The 27,938-nt window shown below is 48.6% G+C and overlaps 1 protein-coding gene across 1 annotated transcript in view; it reads right to left on the bottom strand.

The window, feature by feature from the left end:
- Positions 1 to 27,938, bottom strand: part of NFX1 (nuclear transcription factor, X-box binding 1) — a 1,119,153-nt gene that overhangs the window by 150,843 nt on the left and 940,372 nt on the right. The window contains exon 20 of the mRNA XM_078687738.1: positions 12,513 to 12,611. Within this exon, the coding sequence (XP_078543864.1) occupies positions 12,513 to 12,611 (99 nt within the window). The remainder of the gene's footprint in view (positions 1 to 12,512; positions 12,612 to 27,938) is intronic.

Below are 27,938 nucleotides of genomic sequence, written 5' to 3'. Positions count from 1 at the left end.
CTCCAAAAACCTGTTGTGTCTTTTAATGAGGCAGTACGTGTGAGAGATTCCCAATGATTAATCACCAGGGCCTCAGATCTAGTGCGTAGCGTGGTTTTATATTTTAATCTTAGTTCTCTCACCAGTGAGACGTCCCTAGGGTTGATTTTTAAGGCCGCCCTCAGGTCCCTGTTGGCCTTGGAGCAGGAGGAGTCAAACCAGCGAGGGCCATGATCAATATTGGGCCTAGCTGGTTTAGAGGATTCTCTTTTAATAGCCCCACAAAGTTTACCAAAGGCAACGACCACATCGTTGCCTGGGCTAATGTGCGACAGACACGTCTCTACTATATTAGGGTGTTTTTTAACTACTCTAGCTAAAATATCTTTATTGTCCACCCCTTTCCATATTAATCTATCAGTAGATAATGCAAGATTTTGTGCCCCAGTCTCTACTCTCAATACATCCTTTGTGGACTGCAGATTGTGTAAATATATTCTAAGCGGATAGTGATCACTATATGCGGAACAGATGACTTCTGCTTTTAAAATTATATCACTTAATGTCGGACAGATAAATATATAATCTATCGTGGAAGCACAGCCCTGGCCTATATAAGTAGGTGTTAATATATTGTTTGCACTAGAACCAGCAATTTCCATTGCATTTAATAAGTCACGGGAGGCTAGATGGTTTTTCAACTGTTCACCGTTTCTACATAATGGGCTATTGCGGTACATATGGGCATTAAAATCCCCTCCAATGCAAATGCCATCAAAGGACCCGTGCTTCTGCCCCTCCATAATTTCATCAATAAAATTAAATAATAACAACAAATTATCATTAGGGCGAGTAACAAAATCATTATTATAGAAATTGATTATACATAGTTTCATCCTGTTGGTATATTTCATAGCCATAAAACAACATTTGCCCGGTGTAGGGATCAATTTGGTTTGTACCCCGGGTTTTATTTTAGTCCAGATAGATAAACCCTCACTGGGGCGACCCATGGGTGAGGGAGAAGCCATTAAGTTGTAACAACAAAATCCCTCCATTATAGGTGTAGTTGTACTCCAAGTCTCTTGTAGCATCAAAATGTCACAGTTATTATTAACCCAATCTGACCATTCTTTAATTTTCAGTTTAGAGTTAACACCCGCTATATTCCAACTTACAAGAGATAGTTCGGAACCTTGGCACAACACTCTATAGTTCTCGGATTTTTGACTCACTACAGTCCCTGACAAAGGTTGTAGAACTTCCTGGGATTCAGAGGTTAGTGCCAGTAATGGTTCGACTGGGTTAGTCAATGAAGGTCAATCAAGCATATCCAGATCCGACAAAGGTGCAAATCTATTAAACATATTAGGTGGAAATGAAGCCGGCTGGAGTTGCATAGGGGGTGGCTGAAAATGCATTGGTGGTAGTTGAAATTGCATTAAGGGTGATCGAGATTGCGTTGGAGGTTGTCTGTAAAAATAACTCAGAGGTAACATGGTTACAACAGTGGAAATAGCAGAGCAATTACTATTTCTGTTGAGTAGATATCTTACAGTACCAGGGTTTTTAAAATTGAGAACTATACAGTCACCTTCCTTATCTTTGAATAAGGGCCCGACCCAAGACACCCTGCGCGCCGATAGGATCTCTCTTGAGATATCATATCTGACACCTTTATGCTTAGTTAGCCAATCTATACATTTGTTTAGCAGTTGCACCCATGATTCCCCCTGTTCCTCCCTCAGCGGTGGTACTCCTGCAAGGACCAGGACAAAAGGGCAAGCGTCCGGAGGCAGATGTAGCGCAGGCCCTTGATGTATAGAAGGCCTGCTTGTCCCTGCTTGCCCTGTAACTTTATTGTTAACAACGGTTGAGCTTGCTGCTGTTGTGGGTTGGGTAGAGCCATTATTGTGGTTGATGGCATTTTTATCAATAATGACGGGGGGCGGCAGATTTTCTAGGTGCAGGCGTTGGTACAGATTTGGAAGGTAAGTTGGGTTTCGCCAGGTTCTTTCCTCCAATATCTGATCGAGGTTGAATTGTAGATGGTACAGTAGACGGTAGTGATGTTCCAGGGTTACTCAAACCCCCGCCCGGTAAGGTGGAAGCTTCCTGTTTCTTTAGTGACAATGTGTTGCTTACAGATTCAAGTCCTTTTATAAGGCGGTCAGCTCTGATTTGATCCAAGATAACAGAACCCTTTCTTTTTACTTCTTCATTTTTAACCAGGTTATCTAATCTGTCAAGTCTTTTAAAAACATTATTAAACTGATTGATCATTTGCTTCTCTAATCGATTAAAAATAGTATCAACTATGGTTTCTATAAGATTCCCATTTTGTTTCGAGAGGTTATGATTGTCTCCCATTAATGTTGTTTGGGTCCATATCGTATTAGAGGTCCCACTTGAGTCAGTAATGGTTGCGGTAGGAATGTCATCCGCATCCACTAAGTCTTTGTCCACAACATGAACAGTTTGGACCCTAGTAAATTTTTGTTTATTCCACAAGCTCTGGGGCGTGGGCTGATTCTTGTTAATTGAAAGTTGTTTCCTTTTATTAGCACTTGGCTTGGTGGTGCCTCTTTTACGTTTTTCCCCTCCCTGTTTATTATTAATTTCCACGGTTCCCGAGATAGTAGCATCATCCTGGGAGGCGATTGTAATAGTGGAGACAGTTTCAGTCAACAGGGGTACGGGGGGTGTAGATACCAATACCGGTTTTGTAATAACAACAGCTGGTGATAGTGGAATACCAGGGCTATTTCACAATGATATCGGCTGTGTGATGAAATTGTCAGAACAGCTCATGGACATTCTTCTTTCAGTGTCAGCTATCTCATTGGATACTAGGTTAAGTGCATTTTCAAGTAAGGACTCAAATGTGGGAGGGGGAAATGGGAAATCATCCTGTGTGACAACTGCATCAGCAGACTCCATAGTAGGAGAAGAGAGTAGACTCACCACGGACACGTTGATGATGTTAGAGGGGTGGCCCGCCCGACCACTGCTGACCACGGACGGCCACAGACGGCCCGCCCTCTGCCCGGGCTCCGCCCGGCGCCGTCCGCGACGCGGAGGGAGCTTCGAGATTTTATGCACCTCCTGGTGCGCGGGGCAGGAAGTGGTGGTCTGCAGCCGCAAGGGACGCTGGGAACCGTAGTTCCTCCCCTCGGCAACCGAGATGGTGAATGGCGCCGTCAGCGGGAGTTACCAGCGGCGTCAGCAGCCCAGCGCCCAGCAGCAGTCTCCAGAAGGTGGGTAGGTTCCTGCCTTGCCCTCGACAGGTTTTGCAACAGTTCCGAGATATCATCCGGGATCGCCTCCGTGACCAAGGCCACGGAGGCCAAAGCTGCACCCCTCTCCTGGAGGCATACAGAAGGGTCGGGTCCTTTCTTGGTTGCAGGGCGTCCCACTGTCTTCCAGTCCGTCGATCGTCTTCTCCGCCTGGGGGTATTGATACCGTCCGCCGTCTCCGTGCGTTCTATGCCTAGGAGATCCATGGCCTCCGCAAGTGATCGTATCTGCACCAGTTTGTTCTGCCAGCGGAAAATGAGGCGGAACGGGTGACCCCACATGTATGTTATGCCGTGCTCCGGCAGGTAAGACGTGGCTGGCTTGAAGTCCCTACGCTTCTGCAGTGTTGACGCCGCCAGGTCCTGGTATAGCATCGGATTGTGCCCACGGAACTGCAGAGGGCCAGCGTCACGCGCCATTCTGAGGATACGTTCCTTCAATTGAAAGTCATGCACGCAGACAAGAATTTCCGGCGGCGGCGCCTTTGCTCCTTTCGGTAGACCCACCCGATGCACTCTGTCCATGCGGATGTCCGAGATCTCCTCGACCTGCAGGACCTGTTTGAAGAGGGCCTCCACGTACTCCCGTAGATCCGACCCCTCTCACTTCCATGGCACCGCTCTGATTCGGATGTTATTGCGGCGGGACCGGTTCTCCAAGTCCTCCACATGTGCTTGAAGGTCGAGGTTCTGCTCGGTGAGCCGGATAACATCCTGCTGGAGCTGATGGATATCGCCCGCCGTCCCCAGGTCGTGCTCCTCCAGCGTGGCCACCCGCTCTCCTATGTCGTCCACGTCTCTTCGGACCGCCCTCAGGTCCGCAGCCAGCTGTGTGCGCAGTCCTGCAATGTCTTCCTTGATGGCTGCAAAGAGATCCAGCATGAAGGCTTTGGTCGCAGGTTCCTCCGCTAGGTCCCGGGTAGGAGATTTGTTAGCTCCCGGGGAAGCGGTCTGCACCGCACCTTTCGTCGCGCTGTCCTTGCCCGGCTTATCTTTCCTCACCCTAGCCGTCACCATGGTCGAACCTCGTAGGCCTCCCTTCTGCAGGATGTCTGCGCGACTAGGAAAGGGCGCTGGAGCGTTCTCGTAAGCAGGCCCAAACACGCACGTAAATCACTGGGCCCCAGACAAGCACACCTATCTTATGACCCTCTAGGGCCTCCGAGTTTGGGTCCGCGGCACAGGGGGGGTCCCCACTGGCAGCCCTTCGTCGCTATGAGTCGGGGGGCACCTTACAGCGCCGGCCGTCTGCCGATTCGGGGGAAAGGGCGGGACAGAGCCATGCAGGACCGGGGCGCCGCGTGTCCCACCAGTGTCCACCAGGAATGCCCTCGCAGGCCTCAGAGATCCGGCCCCACGATGGTCTACGCAGTTCTAGAATGCCCAAGTCCGTTTTAGCAGGAGGGGGGGCCTGCACAGTCCAGGACAGGCAGCCTCAGCCTCCGGGGCCTAGCAGGCCAATCGATTCAACACCCCAAGGGGGGGCCGCAGGTAGCAGCAGGCTCTGTGGGCTCTAGAAGCCCGGCGGCAGGACAGGCAGCTCGCGTGCAGGGTCTCGCAGTCAGGGCCTACCTCGACATCACTCACTCGGCCCCGCCCGGGCTCGGTCTCCGTCCACCCGGGTAGTGGGAAGCAGCTCCGCGGGAACACCCCCAACCTCAGCAGGCCAGCCGCGGTGCAGCAATGTCGGAGCCTCCAGTCGCCGTCACACTCCTCAGCCCCGGCTCCCGGCCGAGAGAGCCGAGCGTCAGGGCAGATCCCTCTTCCCGGCAGCAACCTCCGGCACGTCTAGGCCACAAGCCTCGGGCTCGCGTGGATCGCGGGGCCGGGAGGCGCGCCCCACCCGCGCCGGGCCTCCGTCACTCCGCCTCCTCCAGGGCACTGACGCAAGACCCAGGTCCGCACCACTCACACTCAGGCATCTCCCGGGCGCTTCTCGTAGTGCAGCCCCAGCGCACAGCCTTCCTCAGTCGAGCCGCGGCCACAATCGGCAGCTCTCCGCCGCGGCTCGCCAGGTAACGCTCTCAGCCCCCGGGACACAGCGGCAGGGCAGCGGAGAACCGGCAATGGGGTTCGGGTCTCCAGGAGATGCAGAGGTACTCGGAGGGCAGTAACCGAGACCCGAAGAGGGTGCTAGAACAAAGCTGTTGAAGGCCAGGCGCCGGAGGGACCCAAAAGCACGTCCTACTCTGCCGCCATCTTGGCCACGCCCCCTACTGATGTTTTTGGATGCACCCCTATAAAAGGAGCGACGAAAGGAGCCTCGTGTAGATGAAGACTGTAATGCACCCATAAATTTTGCAGTCTCAGTGTAATTTTTCATTTTCTCTAATGTTGTGTCTACAGCTGGGCCAAAAAGTTGTTCCTGATTGAACGGCTGATTAAGGATAGTAGTTTGCACTTCTTGTTTGAAGCCAGAAATGCGCAACCATGCTTGTCTTCGCAGTAACATACTAGTGTTGATTGATCTAGATGCAATGTCTGTGGCATCGAGGGCTCATTTAATGGATGCGTTTATTATTAACTTGCCCTCCTGAATCAAATCATTGGCTTTGGCCTTGTATCGGTCAGGCAAATGCTGCATTAGGCCCTCAAGCTTGTCGTAGAGAGCCCTATCGTATCTGGCAAGTAATGGTTGTGCATTAGCTATCCTCCATTGATTAGCTGCTTGGGAGGCAACCCGTTTGCCGGAAGCGTCTAGCAGTTTTGACTCTTTGTCTGGAGGTGGGGCATCACCGGAGGTTTGTGAGTTGGCCCGCTTCCTAGCATTGGTCACCACCAGGGAATCTAAGGGGAGCTGACCTTTAATGTAGGTGGGATCATTAGGGGCGGGTTTATATTGTTTATCAACTAAGGATTGAGACTCCTGGTCCTAACAGGGTCTTTGAAGATGTCTGGTGCATGTTTATTAACACCTTTAAGCATGGGTAAAGTTTGTACTGTCCTTTGTGACTGTGAAAAAGTGTCTACCAGGAAGTACTCCTCTGTGGGGGTCTGAATGCATTTTGCACGCCATGATATTGGGCAGCCCTATCAATGAGCTGAATAAAGCCAATGTTGTCATCTGGGGAGATGGTCTGGTTGGGTATGCCTCTGGATCAGGAAGGTCTGGAGGATCTACAGGGAGACTGTAGTCATTCCATGTGTCCTGTGGTATGTCAATGTCATCATCAGGATCATTGAAGGGGTCATTATTCCCACCCCCTCCCCCTAGGTCATCATCATCCTGTGGTGGTGGTGAGTATGGAGGAGTATGGAGGAAGTATAGGAGGAAAGAAAGGCTCAGTAGGAAGAACAGGAGAAAGGGGTCTAAATGTGAAGTTGCACAGTCTTATTTCTTTACAGGCACCTAAGCAATGTGTGGGGTGTCGAATTTTCTTTTGTTCAAGGGGGTACTGATATGGCCTGTTTTAGGGTCCACATGCAGTGTTTTCTGTTTTGGATCGATGGGCTCTGGTGCTTTCGGCACCGATTTGTGTTCGGGACGTGGTTTAGGTTTGTCTGGATCCTTTTGAGGGGTTTTCTAGTCCTTCGGCTTCGATGTGGAGTCTGAAATCTTTGTCGGATCCAAAGGTTTTTTGAGGTGTCTTCGGCTCCGAGACCTTTTGGTTTTTCGGTGCCGAAGTATTTGGGGCCGAGGCCTTTTTAGCGACAGCGGGATATGTTCCTGCTTTCAGTAACGACGGTGCTTTCGGGGCACGAATGGGCGGCTTGCTTGGTCCCGAGCCGCCGGAAGGCTTTTCTTTTGTGTTGGGAGCCGGGTCCGCAGGCTTCTGAAGTTTTCTTTCGGTCTCGACTAAGGCCTTCAGGCGAAGTTTTGACCTGAGCCTACAGTTTGGGTGGGATAGGGTCAGGGGCAGTTGTACTCACTCGTTGACCTGGAGTGATGTGGTCATCAGAGTTGTCGTCATATGCCTCAGATACGATATCGAGCTCCTCTGAATCCTCTGCCTCTGGGACATCGGGGCCTTCATTGAAGATATCTTCTGGCACTGGGGCCGATCGTTGCGCCATGATGTGTCGTCGATCCCGGCGATCACGGATAGTTTTCTTGGATCGAAAAAAGGCGCAGGCCTGACAATGTTTTTCTTCATGTTCAGGCGAGAGACAAAGGTTGCAGACCTTGTGATGGTCGCTGTGTGGAAATGTAACTACACAATTTGGGCCATTTTTTAAATTGAGTCATTTCCATCAGCCGTAGGCCAGAATGGCGTTGATAGGCCCTACGGCCTGCGTCGACGACCGGAACCGGGGTATTCTTGAGTTATCGCGTTGAGGCACGCAAACGAAACAATACCGTAGATTTGTGATGTTTTGCGCGTCAAAGAGGTCTGGAAACACGGTACAGAACCGGAGCGCTGAATTTCCATCCGAACCTGATGGCGGAAAATAATCTAAGGATGGAGTCGATGCCCATGCGCACTATCGTCCAAGGGAGGAGTCACTTGTCTCGTGACTACAAAGACTTCTTCCAAGACAACAACAAGGTGCAAGCATCCGAGGACAACACCAGATGGCGATCTATGCAAAAGTATGAATTCTGCAGCTCATATGCCTCGAACATATCTTTTCTGAGAGAAATGCACACAAGAAAGAGCACAAAAATAAAGACAAAACCATGGTAACTGCCTATAACAAGAGATCCTCTTTAGCGCAGGGGCTACCTTCATGTCTTGGCCGTGTGACTAACAATTGCCACTGTTTTCTTTTAATAAGGTTCAGGTTGGGATATGCAATGTTAATGCTGGGATATCCAACGAACGTGTTCTCTGAGACCTTACTAGGACGATGTTCATGTGACTTTCGATCCAAACAATCAATTGTACACATATTGTTTTTCTGCCATATTTATTAAATAGAGTAAAAGATTCATTGTGCCACTCCTGAAGAAATGTTGTCTCCATAATTATACCTCCGCACTGTGTGCCATGTTACAACTAGAGACCGGTATGTTTGCCTGGCGGTGGCTTCGTTCCTCTGTGCAGCTTTCAAAACCCACAGATTAGCAAATGTTGAATTAAATGTTTAATCATCTACAATATGCACAATATGAACAATTAAAAAAATATATTAAGATGCAGATGAATTAGCAAGATTATATATATATATATATATGCGTTTTTACCTATACTGTGAATATTTCTCTTTTAAGATAATTTTATGATAATTTATTGGCATGTCTGTATATTTTTATCTGAACTTTTTATGCATTTGACTGTAAATGCGAAATAAAGTATTAATTGATTGATTGACACCTTGGAGTGTAAAGTTTGGGGTGGAGCTGACTAAGAGCTGTGAAAAAGCCTCCAGCATATAATCTAGTCATTGTGGGAGAGCGTATATGTTAGGCAATGTCCTAACACTGCCATCCAGGAGTCCTGAGATCATGACCTAGCGGCCTAAGGGGCCCATGGACGCCTTAAGCAAAGCGATGGGGAAGGTTTTCTTCAATAGGATGGCTACCACTCACATGTAACCAGACGACTACACTCTAGAGTAGCCATGTCTGCCCAAAAGAGAGCAATTAGTTCCCAGCAAGTGGTTTTCTGGAATAACAGGAAAGCTGGCTGGAGCCGCTTAACAGAAAGTGAGGTACTGAAATTCTGAACCCGTTTCATAAAAGTCGTCGTATAATGACGATTTTGGTAACATAAGACCGAAAATGGCAAGTGTAAGGTATACGAGCATTTTCGTCATATTTAAGTGACGAGATCACCATGAAATCAGGGATTCCGTTCTGAACCCTCGGGTTCCATTTTGTATACGGCAGCCATTTTGTGGTTGCCCTCACATAGGCCGATGACAGTGGCCAAACGAGTCTCCACGCACACGTACACTTTAGCTGACTTCTGAATGACCTGAGCGAGCGACCCTCTTGCCTGAAGCCAAAACTTGTTAAGCCAGTTCCTTTCCCAGTAGCTGATCAAGATTACTGAACAAGACACAAGACACCATCAAACCTTTTATTGCGCATCACTATGTCTTATCTTGCTCACACCTGTCTCTGCTCCTTTCTTTATGGGCCGTTTACGATGGGGATGTGCCCGTTTTTATGGTGGGTTCGATCGACCGATCTGATGAAGAATGTTAGGTTTGACCAATAGTTGATTGTGGGCTGGACAAACTGAAAAATGGGCTTGTCATCATGATTCTGCGTTTTTGTCATGAAAACATGTGAATGGTCAACTGTAAATAAGGAATGTTTGCCTGAAGCACAATATTTAGTATAAAAAGGGTAGACTGGCTTTGTAAAATTGAGCAGTCTCCTGAGAACATACACCGTGTTGTACTTCTAGGATATCGGTTACTGGCTGCAGCTAATAAAATTGATCTTTGCCGTCACCAAGAAGTACCCCGTGTCTCTGTACTCTAAGACAGGTGGACCCGGAGACTAGGGCGTTATCCCTGGCGCCGCTGGGTCTTAAATAACCCGGTTCTTCATTAGCATAAGCGCTCAGCTTTTAAATTAGTCATTGATCTCATTAAAATTCAAAGAAAGTATAGTATAGCCCATACAAATCCCAAGAGTGAGACTGGGAGTCAGCTAGTGTGGCTGTAGTATAAGGGATGCAGGGATGGAGAGGCTCCAAGTGCCCCGGTTCAGTAAGTTCTAAAAAGAAAAATCAATAAGAATACAAACCAAAAAGCAGGCAAAACATGCACCAATAAATTTCCCTCAAACACTTAAGCATCAGTCACACTAAAAGAAAACTCTGATAGAAAAGACCCAACAAAACTGCGTGGGCTGTATCAACTAGGGAGGAGGCGAGGACTGCCTCTTGGTATAATAGTTCATGATACTCAGCATCTGATGGAAGGGACATTACTTAAAATCAGAATCAGACGTAACACTCACTCCTTTACGTTACCTCAGCTGCATCCTTGCAGAGCCCCATGGCTGGCAAGGCACAAGGGTGTTTCGAGCAGCGGGAGGCTGATGCATTCGCCCATTTCTACTCATGCAATGCGGAAGTTGCCACCATAAGCTGAACCCGTCCTTCGGTCGATGAGCTGGAGGAGTGGGGGAGAGGGACAGACATGTCACGACCAAAATCAGGATTCTCCTCCACCATGGACGAGATACTTTCTGGTGTGTCGAAGAATATGGTTTTATCTTTGTAGATTACTTTGAGGCATGCCCTGGAATTTCAGCATGTATTCTATTTACATGGCCCTGAGCTTCTCTTTTACAGACAAGAATGAGCAAAGTTGTAGCTGCACTTTGAGGGTATTATCCAAGAAAAGCATGACAGGCCGACCCTCACTGGATTTTCTCCAGTTTGCGGTCTGCAAAGCTCACGAGTCAGGCAATCATTGGTCTCAAGGTGCTCAGGAGGTGGACGGCCGCTAGCAACCTATGAGCCCTCTTCACCCAAATAGCATGGGGACAGTTCCCTCATTGGGAGCCACAATTTCAGCCACTCAGTGATTAATTGTGTGGAACAGGTGCTCTCCACTCCCTCCCTGATCACCCCAATCCAGATGTTGTTCCTTCTAGACCTGCTTTCCACCTGCTCGGTCCTCACCTCAAGTTGGCTGAGCCTGTGCTAGTGGCACGACACAGTGGTCTGAAGCATGCGGTTAGAGTCCTCCCTTCTTGACAGTCAACCCTCCACCTCAGTTACTCTTTCAACTGCATTCCGGAGATCTTGATGGAGCAGTAACAGGTAGAGGCTCAGTTCACCAATCTTGCCTATAAGAGAGGTGCTTGAATCCTGAGTGGTTTGCAAAATGGATGCTGTAGTCAGGCAGAGCACCAGTACCAAGGGGGTCCACCATCACAACACTCCAACTGGTCGATGATAGAGGTGAGTCTAGTGAACTTATCAATCTTAAACTAGGCTGGAGGGTAGGGCTTATTGCACTGAATATGTTCAGTGCATTGTGCTTGCCCACCCAGTGAGAAATCAGGAGGGAGAGGAGGGCTGGTTAAGTGGAGAGAGCACCAGCAATAGGCTCAGTTGACATACCTGGGGGCACGGAGACCCCAGGTACGGCCTCCCGGCAAGAAAGCACCCCAGGCGAGCAGACACCGTATGCTACCCTGCACCACCTCAGCCCTCGAAAGGGTGGGCTCCAGGTATGAGTCGTCAAAGCTAAGTTCAAAGCTTGTACTGCACCTCCCAGCATGTAGGCAATGAGAAGGGGGCCAGGTAAGTTCTCAAAGGAGGGCCCAGATGCAGTCCAGGAGAGAGCCAAGCTCCCGTTCCCCACCCGTCTGGCAAGGAATCACAGAGGCCAAAGTCAAAGAAGCAGGCCCATTAGAATGAGTTACCAAGAGATCCGCAGCAGAACCATATTGAGGCAATCAGGGTCCCTAAGAGAACAGCCGTCACACACACAACTCCCAACCCTCCCCAGCAGGGCCACTTCAGATCAGAAGTACTACACCTTCTGGAGTGCTGGTGCAGCCCTCGTCGTCCTCCTCCAGCATCTGCAGCTTTCAGAGCCTCACAAGCGTTTGGGGCAGCAGATAATGCACAGGCCTGGCAGCAAGGGTGCGGGTGCCTAAGCATGCAGGCCAACCGCTGTGATGGCCAAACTAGAAAGCTTCTCCAGGTCAGTGATCCGGGCACCTTACCGCAGCCGCTTAACTCAGCAGCTACAGACTAGGCAGGGCCACAAAGAATAGCCCATGTGACCGTGCCTCTAGGCTACACTGATGACGAAGCCTGGGACTGGCGGACCCGCTGCAGTACGAAATCCGCCAGCCACAAGCCCTGGGGGAGCCCAGGTGAAATCGCCATCGTCTACACCCTGGTGCGGTTAGGTCAGACCCTGATGTGCTGGCTTAGGATGAATGGCACAGGACTACTCGCGAAACTCAAGATCGAGCATCGCCATCTTCAACGGTCAGTCACACCTCTGTCCTCCTCTCAATCAGGTCCTTCAACATTTATTTGAATGAAGTAAAGAGAGAAGGGTTGGAGATAGCTGCAGAGTGGGTAAATGGTTGGAAGATGTTAGACAAAGTTAGGAACAAAAATCAAGTTAATATAGTTTCTTATTCTAGAAAAAAAAATTTATACTAATGTATTAATATTCGTAACCTTTGACTGAGTGAATTCTGAAGACTATTTCAGTTCTCTAAGCACATCAATGAAATTTGTTTCCGAAAAAAAACATCCTCCCACCCCTACCTTTTAACCAGCAAATAAGACCATGTTGGAAGCGGAAGGAGGCCTGCATTAAAAAAGTATAAGAATTATGGTATTATAAAAAAACGAAACCACCAACCTTGCATCATCTTTTAAACTATCACTGTACTTTGATCCAGCTGAGCGTACATTAAAAACATCAGTGCTTTCATCGATGTTCAAAGCCTCAGCAAAACGCCTGAAATGAATAAGGTTAAAATCTATGATTACATTTTTGCTTCCACTGTTAATTGTTGTCAAACATCTCCACATCACAGAATATACAAGCATATCAATCCTTTCGCTGTGTTCCATATTTTATTTTAATTAGCTTTAAAACATGCTCAGATTCTAACATGTAAATCCATCAACACAGGGTGTATAGACGTCATCAAATTAAATTACCAGTGCTAGATTACTTTCTTTGTTAATGTTCAAAATCAAAAGGGATTCCATCGCCTTAGACAGAATGTTTTCCACTGAAAAAGTCAGAGGATTGTCCAATGTAAATAGTACAGGAGACACTACAGGAATATAGACAGGTTTCAGTCTGCTTTAGTACCAGTGGATCAGAATGTCGAGTGACTAAATCTTTTCTACTAGTTTCATTACTTTAGTACTTTAGATATTGCCAGAGATATAAAAGACTGCCCCCCATCAGCACAGACCTCAATTGTGCCCCTTTATTTAATATCTTTTAATTACAAAACTGAATCTGTACAAAGCAGTTTTGTGGCACCAATTTTAGCTTCCTAAAAATCTACAAGATTCTGGAACAAAAAGTTGCTTTTCTCAGTAGGCTCTTTTCAGGGTGGAAACAGAAAAAGCACCACTCAATAAACAGCAGGACAGAGCACATCGATGTTTTAAATTTTTTTAACTGGATATACATATGTGCTTGTGGTTTCTTTGTGAGAGGACCAACTGTTTGTCTAATCATGAAACATAGTATACCCTACACATTTTGAATTTTCCTTTCTATAGTTCAGGAGTAATCAGGGACTTGAAAGAAAGATGAAGAATGCCAAGGTGCCTGGCCAAAGACATGGGCGAGGTAAAATGACCCTGATGTTACCAAGAGATTGAGGAAGCAGCTGCAGAAATGTATAGCTGCATCTATCATCATCACTAGCAATCCTGAGCTGACTCTGGCTGTATAGAGGTCTTAGATACAAAAAAACATCTTTGGTACTGGGTGTCACAAGTAAGGTTCTTGCCATCAGTTGCTAACACTGTTTGGTTCACCATTAGAAGCCACTAGCAGTTTCACCTAATGTGAGGAGATCAAGAGCCAACATAAGCCAGCTAGGACTCAAGAGGCTGTAACTTCACTAGGGCTATGTACCACTATAGTCTAAAGAACCAAGACTGCCAGGAACTACATCACTGAAAAGCCTTTCGTTAAGACATTGTAAGGGATTCCTACTGACTAAAGTATTGTTTATGTCAGATTCCCCCTCAGGTTAAAAATAACTTTCCCGTAAGTGACAGCTCTATCTCTTTAGATACTTAAATGTGAGCATTAATCCTCTGCTGAGTATTTCACAAACTGACACATCAAAGCCTTTAAGACCAACCACCACATTAAGATCCTCTTACTCCAGTAAACAGGAGTTAAGGTGAGGACCTACGACTGCGCAAGGCAGAAATCATTGTAAATGTAATGGAGATAAATACTGGCAAAGCATATTGGCAAACCAGATGCGTAAGGCACATTGATTTAAACAAAAAACATTTCTGTAGTGAAGATTCTTGATTTTTACTGAAGTATGGTCACTTTCTAAGCCACAAATATTGGAAGCTGCTGAATGTAGCATATTATGTCAAAGGCTCACAGGACAGGTAACAATAGAGGCCTGCCGCTGGAGGAGGTTTTATCTCCTCCTGGCAGGAAGCCACACAGGGTGTTGGCCCAAAAGGCGAGCTTCAAAGGGGAAGCTGCGTTTGAAGCGCAAATGGTAACAACAGTCGAAAGGGGCTGCTCTTTTGTCTAGGCAGACAGACTGGTATTGGGGACAGAAAGGGGAACACACTGGCCAAAAAGTTTTTTTTCCAAAGCTGTGTAGCTCCCGGCTACCGGCACCAACACAAGATAGGGGTCACAATATCTTGGGAGTTGGCACAATAAAGCAATCTGGTATAGCTAGATGTCACACTTCACAGGACGTTATCATCTGGTGGGCGGGAACCTATTAGCAATTGGCTAATGACCACAACCTCCCCTGAGGGCACTTTCTGGGCATAAAAGGGGAATCCCTGGCACCCACAACTCAGATCACACTTGGAGTGGAGAAGAGGAATGAAGGAGGACTGCCCTACTGACCCCGAAACCGGCAAAGAGGCTGCAAGGAAGTTGAACTGCACCTGCTGCTCTTTGGGCTAGCAGAGGAAAGGATTGTGCCTGCTCATGGAAAAGTCATCCTCCGAGCCCAGACAGAATTAGAGATTCCAAGAGTCAGTTCCCTTACTTCCTGTTCGCAGCACAGGGCCACCCTGCTTGAGTGAGCTGGTAGCCCAGATCACGGGATCATCGCTGCTCGTTGCAGTGCAGCCTAAAAGATTAAGACCCAATGCTCAAAAGTTGCACCCAAGTCTGCTGGAACTAGAGGAGTCATTGGAGTGCAGCTTCAATGCCCAGAAAGAAAGTTATTGCCAATAGAAGGAAACCGCTGAGTTTGTGTTGCCTGGTGACCAGTAGTCTACTGGCGACTGGACTTTTGCTGCACCAAAGAGGACACTGAGGGGAGTAGATCACTGTGGTCAAAGTCGCCCCATTATGATCTGAGGAGTGGCCCAAGGAAGACCCCCATTGACTGCACAGCATCTTTGAGCATCTTCAGCATCCTGAAGCCCTTGCATAAGGACCCATAGAACTGAATAGCAAGGGACCACTGACATTGGAACTAGACTGAAGACAGAATTTCTTGTTCAGGTAACAGTTTCCTCATACCTTGGTTGTCCCCTTCACTGGCACCCTGCCGGAGTTGGTAGCCCATAGCAACTCTAAGTAACCACATTCAACTTTGAACAAAGTTTTCTTCAAAAAAGTTCAAAGTGACACATTTGTTGAATTAACAAATGCTTATTCCTTGTTTACAGTTAAGTGGAAAGTCTTGACTTATAGTTCCTTGTAAAATGTATATATACAGACCTCTCAGGTGGATATTTTTTGTTTTGGTGTCCATAAATTCATAAAAATAAGATATTTTTATAAACTGGTTTCGGGGTTTTGATTGTCTTGTTTCTTCTTAGTTTTAGTGCTGATTAAATGCTTTACACATGTTCGTTTGTTGAAGCCTGATGGCTTGAAGTCACAGCTACCCAGGGTTATACTAAGCGTTATTAAAGGAAACCTGATTGAACCTTAATGAGTTGGTTATGTATTACACAGTGAGTTCACACAACGACACCATATAACACATCCCATTTTCTCACAAGGATTACGTAGACCTCTCGCCTTGGTTCCCATAAGGTCCATGGGTGTCACTATTCGCTCCCTGTGCTCTCGTGCCCACCACTAGGGGGCCGAATTGTGGGGCGTTCCAGTGTTCTAATATGCCTCCAGACACTCACCTGTATGCATATCCTGACTTCCAGGCATTTGGACACTTATTGGGAATTGACATCCATTCCCAATCCATGCCGAGTTTTGTGAAAGCCAGCCTGCTTATACATGAAGCCAGCCTATTCATGCCTGACACTCCATTACCCAGAATTCCCTGTTCACTGCTTTGTCTCCACCCCTGCAGGCCAAGGATGGGTGGAGGAATTCAGCTCACCTGTGGCTGGCTGCTGCTAGCCTGCTCACACCTGATGCATATGATTACTGTGAGCTCTTTTAAGCCCCAGCTCCCTTCAGACCAAGGTTGGTCATTGTAGCTGTTTACCGGTGAGACCAATCCTTGTTTCCAATGTTCCCTGAGCTTTAGCTATTCTTGTTTCCAGTGTTTCCTGAGCTTTAATTATACCTTGTTCCTGACCTGCTGCTGTTTTCCCTGTTCCTGAATTAGCACTGCCTGCAGTGCTACCCTGACCCCATAGCCTTAGTATTCCGTGTTCCTGACCTGCTGCTGTTTTCCCTGTTCCTGAATTAGCACTGCTTGCAGTGCTACCTTGTTTCCTGATTCCTGAGCTATAGTTAATCCTTGTTCCTTGAATCCTGAGCTATAGCTAATCCTTGTGCCTCAATTAGCACTGCCTACAGTGCTACCTTGTTTCCTGAGTTACTGAGCTATAGCTATTCCTTGTACCTGAATTAGCACTGCCTGCAGTGCTACCTTGTTTCCTGAGTTCCAGAACTATAGTTATTGTTTGTTCTTGTTCCTGGGCTTAGCTGTTTCTTGTTCCTGATTTGCACTGCTTGCAGGGCTCTCTTGACTCCTTGTTTCCTGAGCTGTAGCTATGGCCTGTTTCCTTGAACCAGTATTGCCTGCAGTGCTACCTTGACTCCTAAGCTCTAGTAATTTCCCTGTTCCTGAACTAGCACTGCCTGCAGTGCTACCTTGACTCCTGAAGCTTTGGTAGTTCCCTGTTCCTGAACCAGCACTGTCTGCAGTGCTGCCTTGACTCCTGAGCCTTAGCTCACTTCTTGTTCCTGCCCTAGCACTGCCTTCTATGCTACTTTGTTTTCTTGATTCCTTAACCTGCACTATTCTAGTATACCCTTGTAGCCTCCCCTTCTGTATATCCGTTTCGAGTCCCTGCCTTGCTTCCCATTGCCTTGGTTCCAGTTCTAGTTTGCTGCCTTTCTATTCTGCTGTCTTACTTCTGTTACCTTGTATGTTTGTTACCTGCTTTCTGCCAAGTATGCCCTGTCATTTCCTTCCTTTCCTGTTAAGCACTCCTCCTTGCTAACTCCTTGTCTATTGTGCTTGTGTTTAGTTCTACCCCTTTGCTGTTACTGCCTTGCGCGTTCCTGTTTGATCGCCAGGATCCGTGGGTACATCTGACTACCTTGGTGGTGTTTCTTGTTCACTGTGAGTATTGTCTTTGAGTTGCATTTATAACATCACCATAGGTATAAGCTCCACAGACCCTGCCTTTGCATGCATATCCTATATGTGGGTATTTGCAGTCAGTATCTGTAACAGCAATTGTGGGTAAGAAACTTACTGAGCTTCAGTCTTCCCTTGTGGAGCTCCTGAGTGTTTTACCCCACACCCCCTACTTTATTGTTAATGTTGTTTCATATATATGTCTGGCACATTCGTCCTGGGTGTAGTTTTACTGAATGCTAAATTGCTTTGTGAGTGCCCTTCCTTTCTAAGTCTTACCCATCTTGTTCACTTGTACAGGCTTCCCCTTTGGATCCTTCTTTCTCCTCTGACTCTCTGTATGATCCTGGGCAGCGCTGTACTCCTCTTCCTGTGTATGTTTTCTACCCAGTGCCCAGTCATTGCCCAAGTCCCTGACTGTGTTCCCCACATAGTCCCGGACAGTCCCTGACAATGGGAGCCGCATACATGGCAACAAAAGGACTGGGCAGCTTGGTGGATGTGGTGGCTACGGGTGGAAGAACGTGGCTGGTAGCCTCTACCACAGCCATGGAAGGAGACAAAGGTGGAATATGGCTGCTGTGGGGCCGTGGTGAGCCTTAATGACCTAATGGTGGCCCTGCTACATGTAAAACATTCGAGCGCCATATTCCCCTTGTTGCGATAGAGGCCATCAAAGGACATGTTCAAAGGGATGCCTGGACATACCCTGAAAAGCAAGCTCTCTGCATCCAAGGGTGGGGTCCAAGCACGACCGAATAGGCAATGGCTCTGCCCAGTGAGTCAGTTGTATTCAATCTGAAGCGTACTGTGAACTTTGCTGCATCTTTACCACCAGCAATGGCCTGGGAGAATCTGTACCGGATCACCGGAACCATGGGCAGCACTTGTGCAACCAAATTCAACACAGTAAGGAAATATCAGCCCAAAAAGTATGCAGTGTTCACAGACAACTGTGCAAGGCTAGTGGAAGAGAAAGTCTTCTTTTCAATTGTTTCTAGCCTTTTGGATTCCCCATCCTTTGTTTTGGTAGGTAAAGCACCAGGGTTAATCATGACCATGGAGGCCTGGACCACCAGGCCCTCTGGGGCAGGGTGCTGGGTGAGGAAGGCTGGGTCCCAAGGAGTGGGACGATGGCGGCGGGCGATGGTCGTGTGCACAGGAGTGCCTGTGCAGGGCTAGTCCAAGGCCCCAAGCAGGACATCAGTGAAGGCTTCATTAGAGGAGAGTAGGAGTTCTGAGAGGGTCACCCCGGTTTGAAGTACCTCCGGCAAGATGTTGGTCTTGACTTCCACTGTGGACAGCTTAAGGTCCAGAACCTCAGCTGCCCACTGGGCCACCATTGCAAAGGAGGCCCCTTTCTCCATTGCCACAATAGGAGCAGAGAAGAGACCAGTGTCTGTGAGGTATAACCACTGGCATCAGCCAGTTCCTTGTCCAATTATACTCAGTCATGGTCTATTCTAGGTGGTCGCGATAGCTATAGAGATCCTCCGATACGCTCCAATTATAATCCTCACCGGGCATGTCAGTGGAATAAAGCACTACCTCTGACTCAGACTGTCTAGGTCTGTACCGGAGGCTGAAATTATGAAGGGATTGGTGCCGCTGGCTCTGGGAATGTCACCACCAGAATAACCCCCAGTGGAGGTCATGGAGGCGTGACTGGGGTCCGTCTCGATCTGGGAACAAATCTTGATGGCCTGAATGGTGTTGAGGGGAAACCTGTGCGGCCCAAAGTCACTCAAAAAGCGGTCCGACCAGGCAAAAATGAGGTGCAAGGCCTTAAAAAATTATTTTACTTCGGTTGGGGTGGCTCAGGGAAACTAAGGGAGGCCCGGAGCAGACCCAGGCTCAGGCTCCGCAGAAATGACATGGGAGTGGGGTGTTGGTTTGGTCCGATGACATTAACAGCTCTTTGGTCTTTTCGCAAACAACTCAAGACCTGGCTTTTTAATCACTAAAATCAGTTTCTTCTTCTTGGGCGAAATACCGCAGAAACTTCAGCGCCGAGACGCCCTAGGGCCATTGTTCGCGCTTTAGAAATGTTATTAATTAATAAATAAGTCAAAGAACACTTCCACCTCTTGGATTTCTTTTTTGTGAGACTTACCCAATTAAGTCCGGGATCACGATGATGGCCGGCGCTAGCGACTCCAAAAGCGGTCTTGGACCTCACTTGCGACGGGGAACTGGAGCGGTGAGGAGTCGCATGTAGAGTGGCCAGCAGTTTCATGGCTCACTCTTGGTTTGACTTCGGATGCATTGTCTTACAATTCAAACAGAACTTGGAGTTGTGAAGAGGCTCCAAGCACCAAAGGCAGACCGTGTGGGGGTCTGTCACAAACATTTGCCAGTGACAGGCACCACAAGGCTTAAAACTAGTAGGATTTTTCTTAATATGAGTAACTTTAAGTAATTACTTTGCAGAAAGGCAATAGACTTTGTAAGTACAATAGCTACAGTGGTTGCAATAGGCAACACAATTCTAAACACAATTTAACATTGAGCTCAAGGGCTTTTTCCTACACAAAAGCAGTTGATTACTTTAAGGATTACTTTTCTAACTACAGGACTGGATCCTGGATTCAGTCCCGGGACCTAAGCTGTAAACAGTTAAGTAAAAGTGTTTTGATTACAGTTGTGATTTTTAAAGAATATAAATGTATTTCCAAAGTTGACACTTAGAAACTTTTCAGTGAAAAACAGGCAATGTTATCTTATGGGAGGAAATTCAAGTCACCGGTAAAGTAGGTTCTCGTTACTTTTATAATCCAGTACTGGACTCCTAGGTTCAGCACTGGGACCTCTACCTAAGACAGGTAAGTAATTACGGTTTGATAGTTGGTACGATTTTTAAAGACTATTTCTAGTTTTCAAAAATCGACACTTAGAAGAAATTTCACAGAAAAACAGTCAATGGTTTCCTATGGAAGAAAATTCAGGTTACAGTTAAGTACAGTTAGGATTACTTTCTTGATTCAGTACTGGGCTAAAAGGTACAGTACTGGCTTCTCTCCTGATCACAGATGAGTAATACGGAATTCGTTATTCGGCTGATTTTTGATGAATATTTTAAAGTTTCAAAGCTCCACACAGAAGAAATTTCAAGTGAAACCAGTCAATGTTAGCCTATGGAAGGAAAATTAGTTATCGGCTTTCAGATGAGTACTCGACTGGTGGAGTTAAGGTTCTGGGCATAGACTCAGGGGTCTCCCAGGGTTGGAAAGGTGCAGTAGTTACACCCTCAGCGGCAAATGGGCAGCCGGGTGCAGAGAGAGTAGACCCAATGTAATCCAATAGAGGGTAGGGGGGCCTTTGGTTGGTGGCTGCAAGCAACCAGGCCACGCGGCTGTGGGAGCTGAGCTCCTGGTCACTTACTCAGGGCAAGTGGGGAAGTAGAGTAGGGTAGAAGTTGCGCTTCCAGCGGCACTCGGGCGGCTAGGTGCAGGGTGCTTTTGAGCCATCGGGCGCTCAATGTTATCCAAAGGGAAAGCTAAAAAGGGAACAAAGGCTGCAGGCTCGGGGACGGAGATTCTTCAGGTGCGACCACCACTTCGAGAGGTAAGTTGGGATCTTGGAGCAGAGGTAGGTACCCCAAAGGAAGGCACAGAGGGCCGGGGGCGCGGGGTGTCTTTTGGTGTCGGGAAATCGTACCCTCAGCTGGTCGCGGTTGGAGGGGTCCCTGGTTCTGAGAATGCAGGCGTAATCTGGTTCGTCGAGGAGGGTATTTGGGCATGATACTTCGGGTCACTGTCGCAGGGGGGACGTCCTCGTGGTCTTGGGTCACTCAGGCACAGGCCAGGCTTTGCGGGTGCAGAGTGGGCTGGATTTGCGTTTCCTGGCTGGCACTAGGGGTATTGCTGTTTGAGCAGAACCACTGCTCGTGGGAGTCCCAGTCTTTTGAAGGTTTAAGGCAGGCAGGTCGTCCGGGGTTTTCGAGGTTGCTGTCCGCAGGAGACGCCGGAGTTTCGGAGGAGCAGGTTAGTAAAAGAAGGGGGTTCCCCAATGGGCTTTAATGATGTAGGCAGGCTGTGGGGGGAAGAAACTGTAAATAGAACAAAATAATTCAACCCTGCCTTATGGTCTGATGGCCCTAAACATAGGATCCACAAAATATACACGGGGTGATTTATCTAAGAGCTAGCATTGCACAGAACAAGCTGAATTGTCAACTCAAATATACTCCAGACATTTTTTATAAAAGATACATATATATATATTTTTTTTTTTAAATGTTCTTTGAATTAATATAGTAAACAATGTACAAAAAATAGATTACATGTCAAATCAACATAACATCTTTCAAAACACCAGCAGTATACATAGATAAAGGGAAGATAAAAAAAGGAGAAGGAGAAGGAGAATTCATCCTATATAGTCACCTACCCAGTCATACGCCACACTACAATCACACTAACATGCTTACAAAGTCTAATTCATTCAACCCAAAATTCTTTCATTCGACTTTCATTCCTTCATATAATCCTGGTATGTGCAACACAGAGATAGAGAATTTGTTGCATAATTCAGAGTATTATTCCAGGTGGCAGATGGTATATACAAAAATCCAGATGGTTATAGGACAGTATGCCGTATTCCTGGATATTTGAAGTGCGGTCCTGAACAGTTCTTGTGATTTTTCTCCAATAGAAGTAGTAGTTGTATATAAAAAAAATTCCGAAGGCCAAATGATATCTAATTTTCAATAATGGTTCCAAGGTACTTTAGTCGCTTCTAGCGTAGCAGTTGCGCTATGTGGTGACACCCGGTCTGATCACCGCAGATAGGATTTCAAGCATTACTATCACGCTGAGGAACCCCTGCCCTTTACTGCCTGTCGCAGCCATCTAGCAGGAAAAACGGCGGAGCAACGCCCGCTTGATACTGACGCTTGCTTGAAATCCTATCTGCGGTGATCAGACCGGGTGTCACCACATAGCGTTCAGGACCGCACTTCAAATATCCAGTTTGAAAATGATCCAAGAGCGATACCCTCTTTGTATCTAGATCTGCTGGCCACTAGTATTTGAGCCATTGTTTAGATTTTACACTTGTTCTCCTCCCAGTATACTGCCACTAGCCCTGACGAAGGTGTGGCCTTATTGGCCTGTCACCGAAACGCGCGTCGGCGTGTATTTCCAGGAATACGGCATACTGTCCTATAACCATCTGGATTTTTGTATATACCATCTGCCACCTGGAATAATACTCTGAATTATGCAACAAATTCTCTATCTCTGTGTTGCACATACCAGGATTATATGAAGGAATGAAAGTCGAATGAAAGAATTTTGGGTTGAATGAATTAGACTTTGTAAGCATGTTAGTGTGATTGTAGTGTGGCGTATGACTGGGTAGGTGACTATATAGGATGAATTCTCCTTCTCCTTTTTTTATCTTCCCTTTATCTATGTATACTGCTGGTGTTTTGAAAGATGTTATGTTGATTTGACATGTAATCTATTTTTTGTACATTGTTTACTATATTAATTCAAAGAACATTTAAAAAAAATAAAAATATATATGTATCTTTTATAAAAAATGTCTGGAGTATATTTGAGTTGACAATTCAGCTTGTTCTGTGCAATGCTAGCTCTTAGATAAATCACCCCGTGTATATTTTGTGGATCCTATGTTTAGGGCCATCAGACCATAAGGCAGGGTTGAATTCTTTTGTTCTATTTACAGTTTCGGAGGAGCAGGTTCAAGGATCAACAGACCTGCAGGGTTCTGGGGCCAAGTCATTGGGCGTTGTCCTTTTGTTAGCAGCTGCACGCCAGGTCTTCTTGTTTCTTGTTCTTCTTGTTGCAATCGGGATCCGAGGAAGGAAGGTTCTGGGTGCCCCTAAATACTAAATGTAGGGGCGTTACAGGTAGGGAAATCACAGGGACCAATGGGTCCCTGTCCTGGGGTCGGTGCACCCCCCTAGCCTGCTCCTCTCCTGTGGGAGGGGGGCAGGAGCTTAGCTGTGATTGGGCAGGGCTCCCCATCTTCAAAACGGCCGGAGCCCGGAGTCGTGCTTCACCTCGCCTCTCCCACCTGAGGGGTCGAGTTGGCATAGGCTGGCACAGCCCCTTTCCTCACTTAGGGTTTCCCGCTGTTCTTCCCGCCAGACCACTGGCATAAGGCACCCAGCTAGAGGGGTGACTGATGGATGCCAGGGCAGTGAGCGTGTGGGCATGGCACACAGGGATGTGTCAATACAAAAGGGGGACCAATTCTGGACAATATTTAGTGGGGTCCAGTGTACACGTCCAGTCAAACATGTAGCACAGAAAGTACAAAGTTCCCCAAGAATGTCTAGAGACGGAGAAAGAAGGGGGAAAGGGGAAGGAGTGCGCAACCCAGAGTGGGTAGAGTCAGGGAGCGAAGGGCTCCCTTGTTAGAACTCAGAGGCCTCACACACCCAGCGAGCTAGATGTCATGCTTCATCATTGGCCTCTTGCTCCTCGACAGGCTGGCGCTGCAATGCCTGACGGGCGCCACAAGGGCGCTCTTTGTCAGAGATCTTTAGTTCAAGCCAACGGTTGAGTGCATGTGAGGGGGAGAAATAAGAGTGTAGTCTTGTGGGGAATGTGAGATTAAAAAAGGTGAATCAATTCACAAAGATTTTTATTAGCGTGACTGATTCCCTTGAATAAAAGGTGGGAGGGGAGATAGAGGCTGTAAGGGGCACAGTGGAACTACCTCGACCCTCAAATCAGGTCGACATGTTTCTTGCTTAATAACGCAATTCTTCAGGACCTAAAACAATTAGTACTACACAGTGAACAATATACAAGGGAAAAAGGTGAAAAAGGAGCGATACAACCTCTCAGGGTCTGTAAAGGGGCAGGCCAAGTAGTTCTGCATTGAGGGGTAGACCCTAATGGAAGTCCCTAGTGGGCCTCGCAGTCTGTTCCAGTGGGGCAGCACACAAGAGAAAGTACCCTCATGGCAGTGCAGCCCATGGCTTGCAAACCTACCCACACGCGAAGCGCTCGAACTTTAGCGCGGAACAGCTGGTCCGCGCTAAAGTTCGAGCGCTTCGAGACCTGATTTGAGGGTCGAGGTAGTTCCACTGTGCCCCTTACAGCCTCTATCTCCCCTCCCACCTTTTATTCAAGGGAATCAGTCACGCTAATAAAAATCTTTGTGAATTGATTCACCTTTTTTAATCTCACATTCCCCACAAGACTACACTCTTATTTCTCCCCCTCACATGCACTCAACCGTTGGCTTGAACTAAAGATCTCCGACAAAGAGCGCCCTTGTGGCGCCCGTCTGGCATTGCAGCGCCAGCCTGTCGAGGAGCAAGAGGCCAATGATGAAGCATGACATCTAGCTCGCTGGGTGTGTGAGGCCTCTGAGTTCTAACAAGGGAGCCCTTCGCTCCCTGACTCTACCCACTCTGGGTTGCGCACTCCTTCCCCTTTCCCCCTTCTTTCTCCGTCTCTAGACATTCTTGGGGAACTTTGTACTTTCTGTGCTACACAGGGATGTGTGCCATGTTTACTCTCTGTTTAGTTCTGTACTTAGACACTCAGCCTGCAAATGCAGTGTGTGGGTGTCAGGGCACAAGGCCCCTAAGGGTGGCACAATAAGTGCTGCAGCCCTTAGGGGTCTTCTTTGGTCACCATGCCCTGGGTACCATTTACTAGGGGCTGACAGGTGGCCCGAGATGCCAATAGGGTTTTAGTTTCAATGCAGTTTTAGGGAAGGAAAACAGGCCCTGGGTACCTAGTTGGCAGGAGCCCAGGGCACACTCAGTCAAAGCACATCAGCAATTCAGCAAAAAGTGGGGGCATACCCATGCAAGAAAGATGGCACTTTCACACACATAGTCCATAAATTATGTGAAAACAATCACACTGGTAAAGTGTTTGACAAAAAGACGAAAAAAATCCAGTCAAAAGTAACTAAGGAGAGCTCAATCTGGATCCGGGCGAGGAAAACAAGGAACTGAGGTCAGTGCTCTGGGGTGGCACCCATGTAGGCACAGCGCATGTCATTTCCATTGTGCACACTTTCGACAAAGCCATGTGGAGATGCCCAACACCACCTTCCAGCGCACAAGGTGACCTCTCATAAAAGGTTTCCGAATACAGTCTGACTCCTGGGGAATATTCTACGGTAAGGAATCAGTGGCCAGAAGTTTCTAGCAGATATGGCGTCACCCGAGTACTTTAACATCAGCTACAATTCTATTTTTCAAAGAGGCAAAGATGAGATTAATGAAAGACAGAAATGCAGTTTAAAAATGAACTTGGAATCTTATTATAATTATAACATTGCTTCTCAGAATGGGGACGTGAGGAATCTGTAGGATGGCATAACCACCAGAAACATGATTAGCAAAGGTTAGTAAGGTGACCGCTCAGCCCTCCACAGGGCTTGGTCGCCCCACTCACTGCTGCCGCTCCTGCCTGCTTTTGCCGCCTCCTGCCTGCAGATTCCTTCGCTCGCTGCCCGCTGCTCCTGGGAATTTCCCGCTGCTCCTGGGAATTTCCCGTTGCTCCTGGGAATTTCCCGCTGCCCGCTGCTTCTTGGAATTTCCCGCCGCTGCCTCCCTGCGGCCCCGCCCCCCTGTGATTCCATTCGCCGCCCCGCTCCCGCCACCCAGCTGCTCCTCCCTCCCGGCTCCTTACTTAAGGGGACCGTAGGGGACCACAGAGTGTGACCGCTCAGCCCTCCACAGGGCTTGGTCGCCCCACTCACTGCTGCCGCTCCTGCCTGCCTTTGCCGCCTCCTGCCTGCAGATTCCTTCGCTCGCTGCCCGCTGCTCGTGGGAATTTCCCGCTGCTCCTGGGAATTTCCCGCTGCTCCTGGGAATTTCCCGCTGCCCGCTGCTTCTTGGAATTTCCCGCCGTTGCCTCCCTGCGGCCCCGCCCCCCTGTGATTCCATTCGCCGCCCCGCTCCCGCCACCCAGCTGCTCCTCCCTCCCGGCTCCTTACTTATGACGCCCCCAGAGCGACCGCGCAGCGGACGCGCGCAGCTGGAGCGCCGATTGAGCGCCGAAGGTGCGCCAAAGGTAAGCCCGTCTGCGCCCGTCCGCGCCTGGCCCGCGCCCAGCGCTAGGACCCCTGGCCCTCCCCGCCGAGGCAAGACGACCCGACTGACCTACGACGCCGCCACTCTCAACGCACTCAATGCCGGCCGGACCCACGCCTGCTGCCGAGCCACCCCGAGACGCACCCACGGACCCTTCACCTGCTGCACCTGCAAGTTCACCTGCCTCCGAACCTGCCCCGCACCCGCCAAGACAAACACCAGCAGCATCCACCTCAAGTGCATCCTGATCAACACCCGCTCCGTCCACAGACACGCCGTGGAACTCTGGAACCTCCTCGACGCTACATCACCGGACGTCGCCTTCCTCACGGAAACCTGGATGAACGCCTCCTCTGCACCCGACATCGCCATCGCCATCCCGGACGGGTACAAGATCATCAGGAGGGACCGCATCAACCATACCGGAGGTGGCATCGCCATCGTCCACAGGAACACCATCCGCATCACGACCGACGCCAACGACTCCTTCGCCGCAGCCGAACATCTCCACTTCCAGATTCACACCGACCCTAAGACGACCCTCAGAGGCACCCTCGTCTACAGACCCCCGGGACCACGCACACAATTTAGCAAAGACATCACAGACTTCATCAGCCCGCACGCCCTCCCCTCCACCGACTACATCCTCCTCGGGGACCTCAACTTCCACCTGGAGAACAACAAGGACCGCAACACCACCGCCCTGCTGGAAAACCTCGCCAACCTCGGACTCAAGCAACTGGTCAACACCCCCACCCACTACGCCGGCCACACGCTTGATCCCGTCTTCTCTTCCAGCAAGTACATCACCTTCAGCCACGCCACCGGACTCCACTGGACCGACCACAGCTGCGTCCACTTCAGCTTCAAAAGATCCACGACCCACCACCACCCGCAACAGGTACCTCACAGGAATTGGAGCAAGATCACCGCAGACCAGCTCACCACCTCCCTCAGCCAGAGCCCACCAGCCAACACAACGGACCCCAACGAAGCAGCCCGCAACTTCACACAGTGGCTGACCGCCTGCGCCGACGACCTCGCGCCACTAAAGAACCCTCCCAGCAGACCCAGAAGCAAGAATGCATCCTGGTTCACCGACGACCTCAAGGACTCCAAGAAGACCTGCCGCACCCTCGAGAAAGCCTGGCTCCTCGACCGGACCACCGACAACATGACCGCCCTCAAACACGCTACCCGCAAGCACCACCAGCTCATCCGCACCACCAAGAAGAAATCCCTGAAGGAACGACTGGACAACAAGGCCCACGACAGCAAAGAGATCTTCACTATCGTCAAGGAGTTCTCCAACCCCAGCACCGGCACCAACGACATCACTCCGTCACAAGACCTCTGCCACTCCCTCGCCTCGTTCTTCCACCGCAAGATCGCCGACATCCACTACAGCTTCGGCGCCCCACCCACGCACCCAACCGTCGAACCAACGCCCCCCACCGCCACCCTTGGCACCTGGACCACGGTGACCACCAAAGACACA

The sequence above is a fragment of the Lissotriton helveticus genome, chromosome 4_1 (genome assembly GCF_964261635.1).
Source record: "Lissotriton helveticus chromosome 4_1, aLisHel1.1, whole genome shotgun sequence".
NCBI classification, from domain to species: Eukaryota; Metazoa; Chordata; class Amphibia; order Caudata; family Salamandridae; genus Lissotriton; species Lissotriton helveticus.
This window is presented reverse-complemented; position numbering and strand designations above follow the sequence as displayed.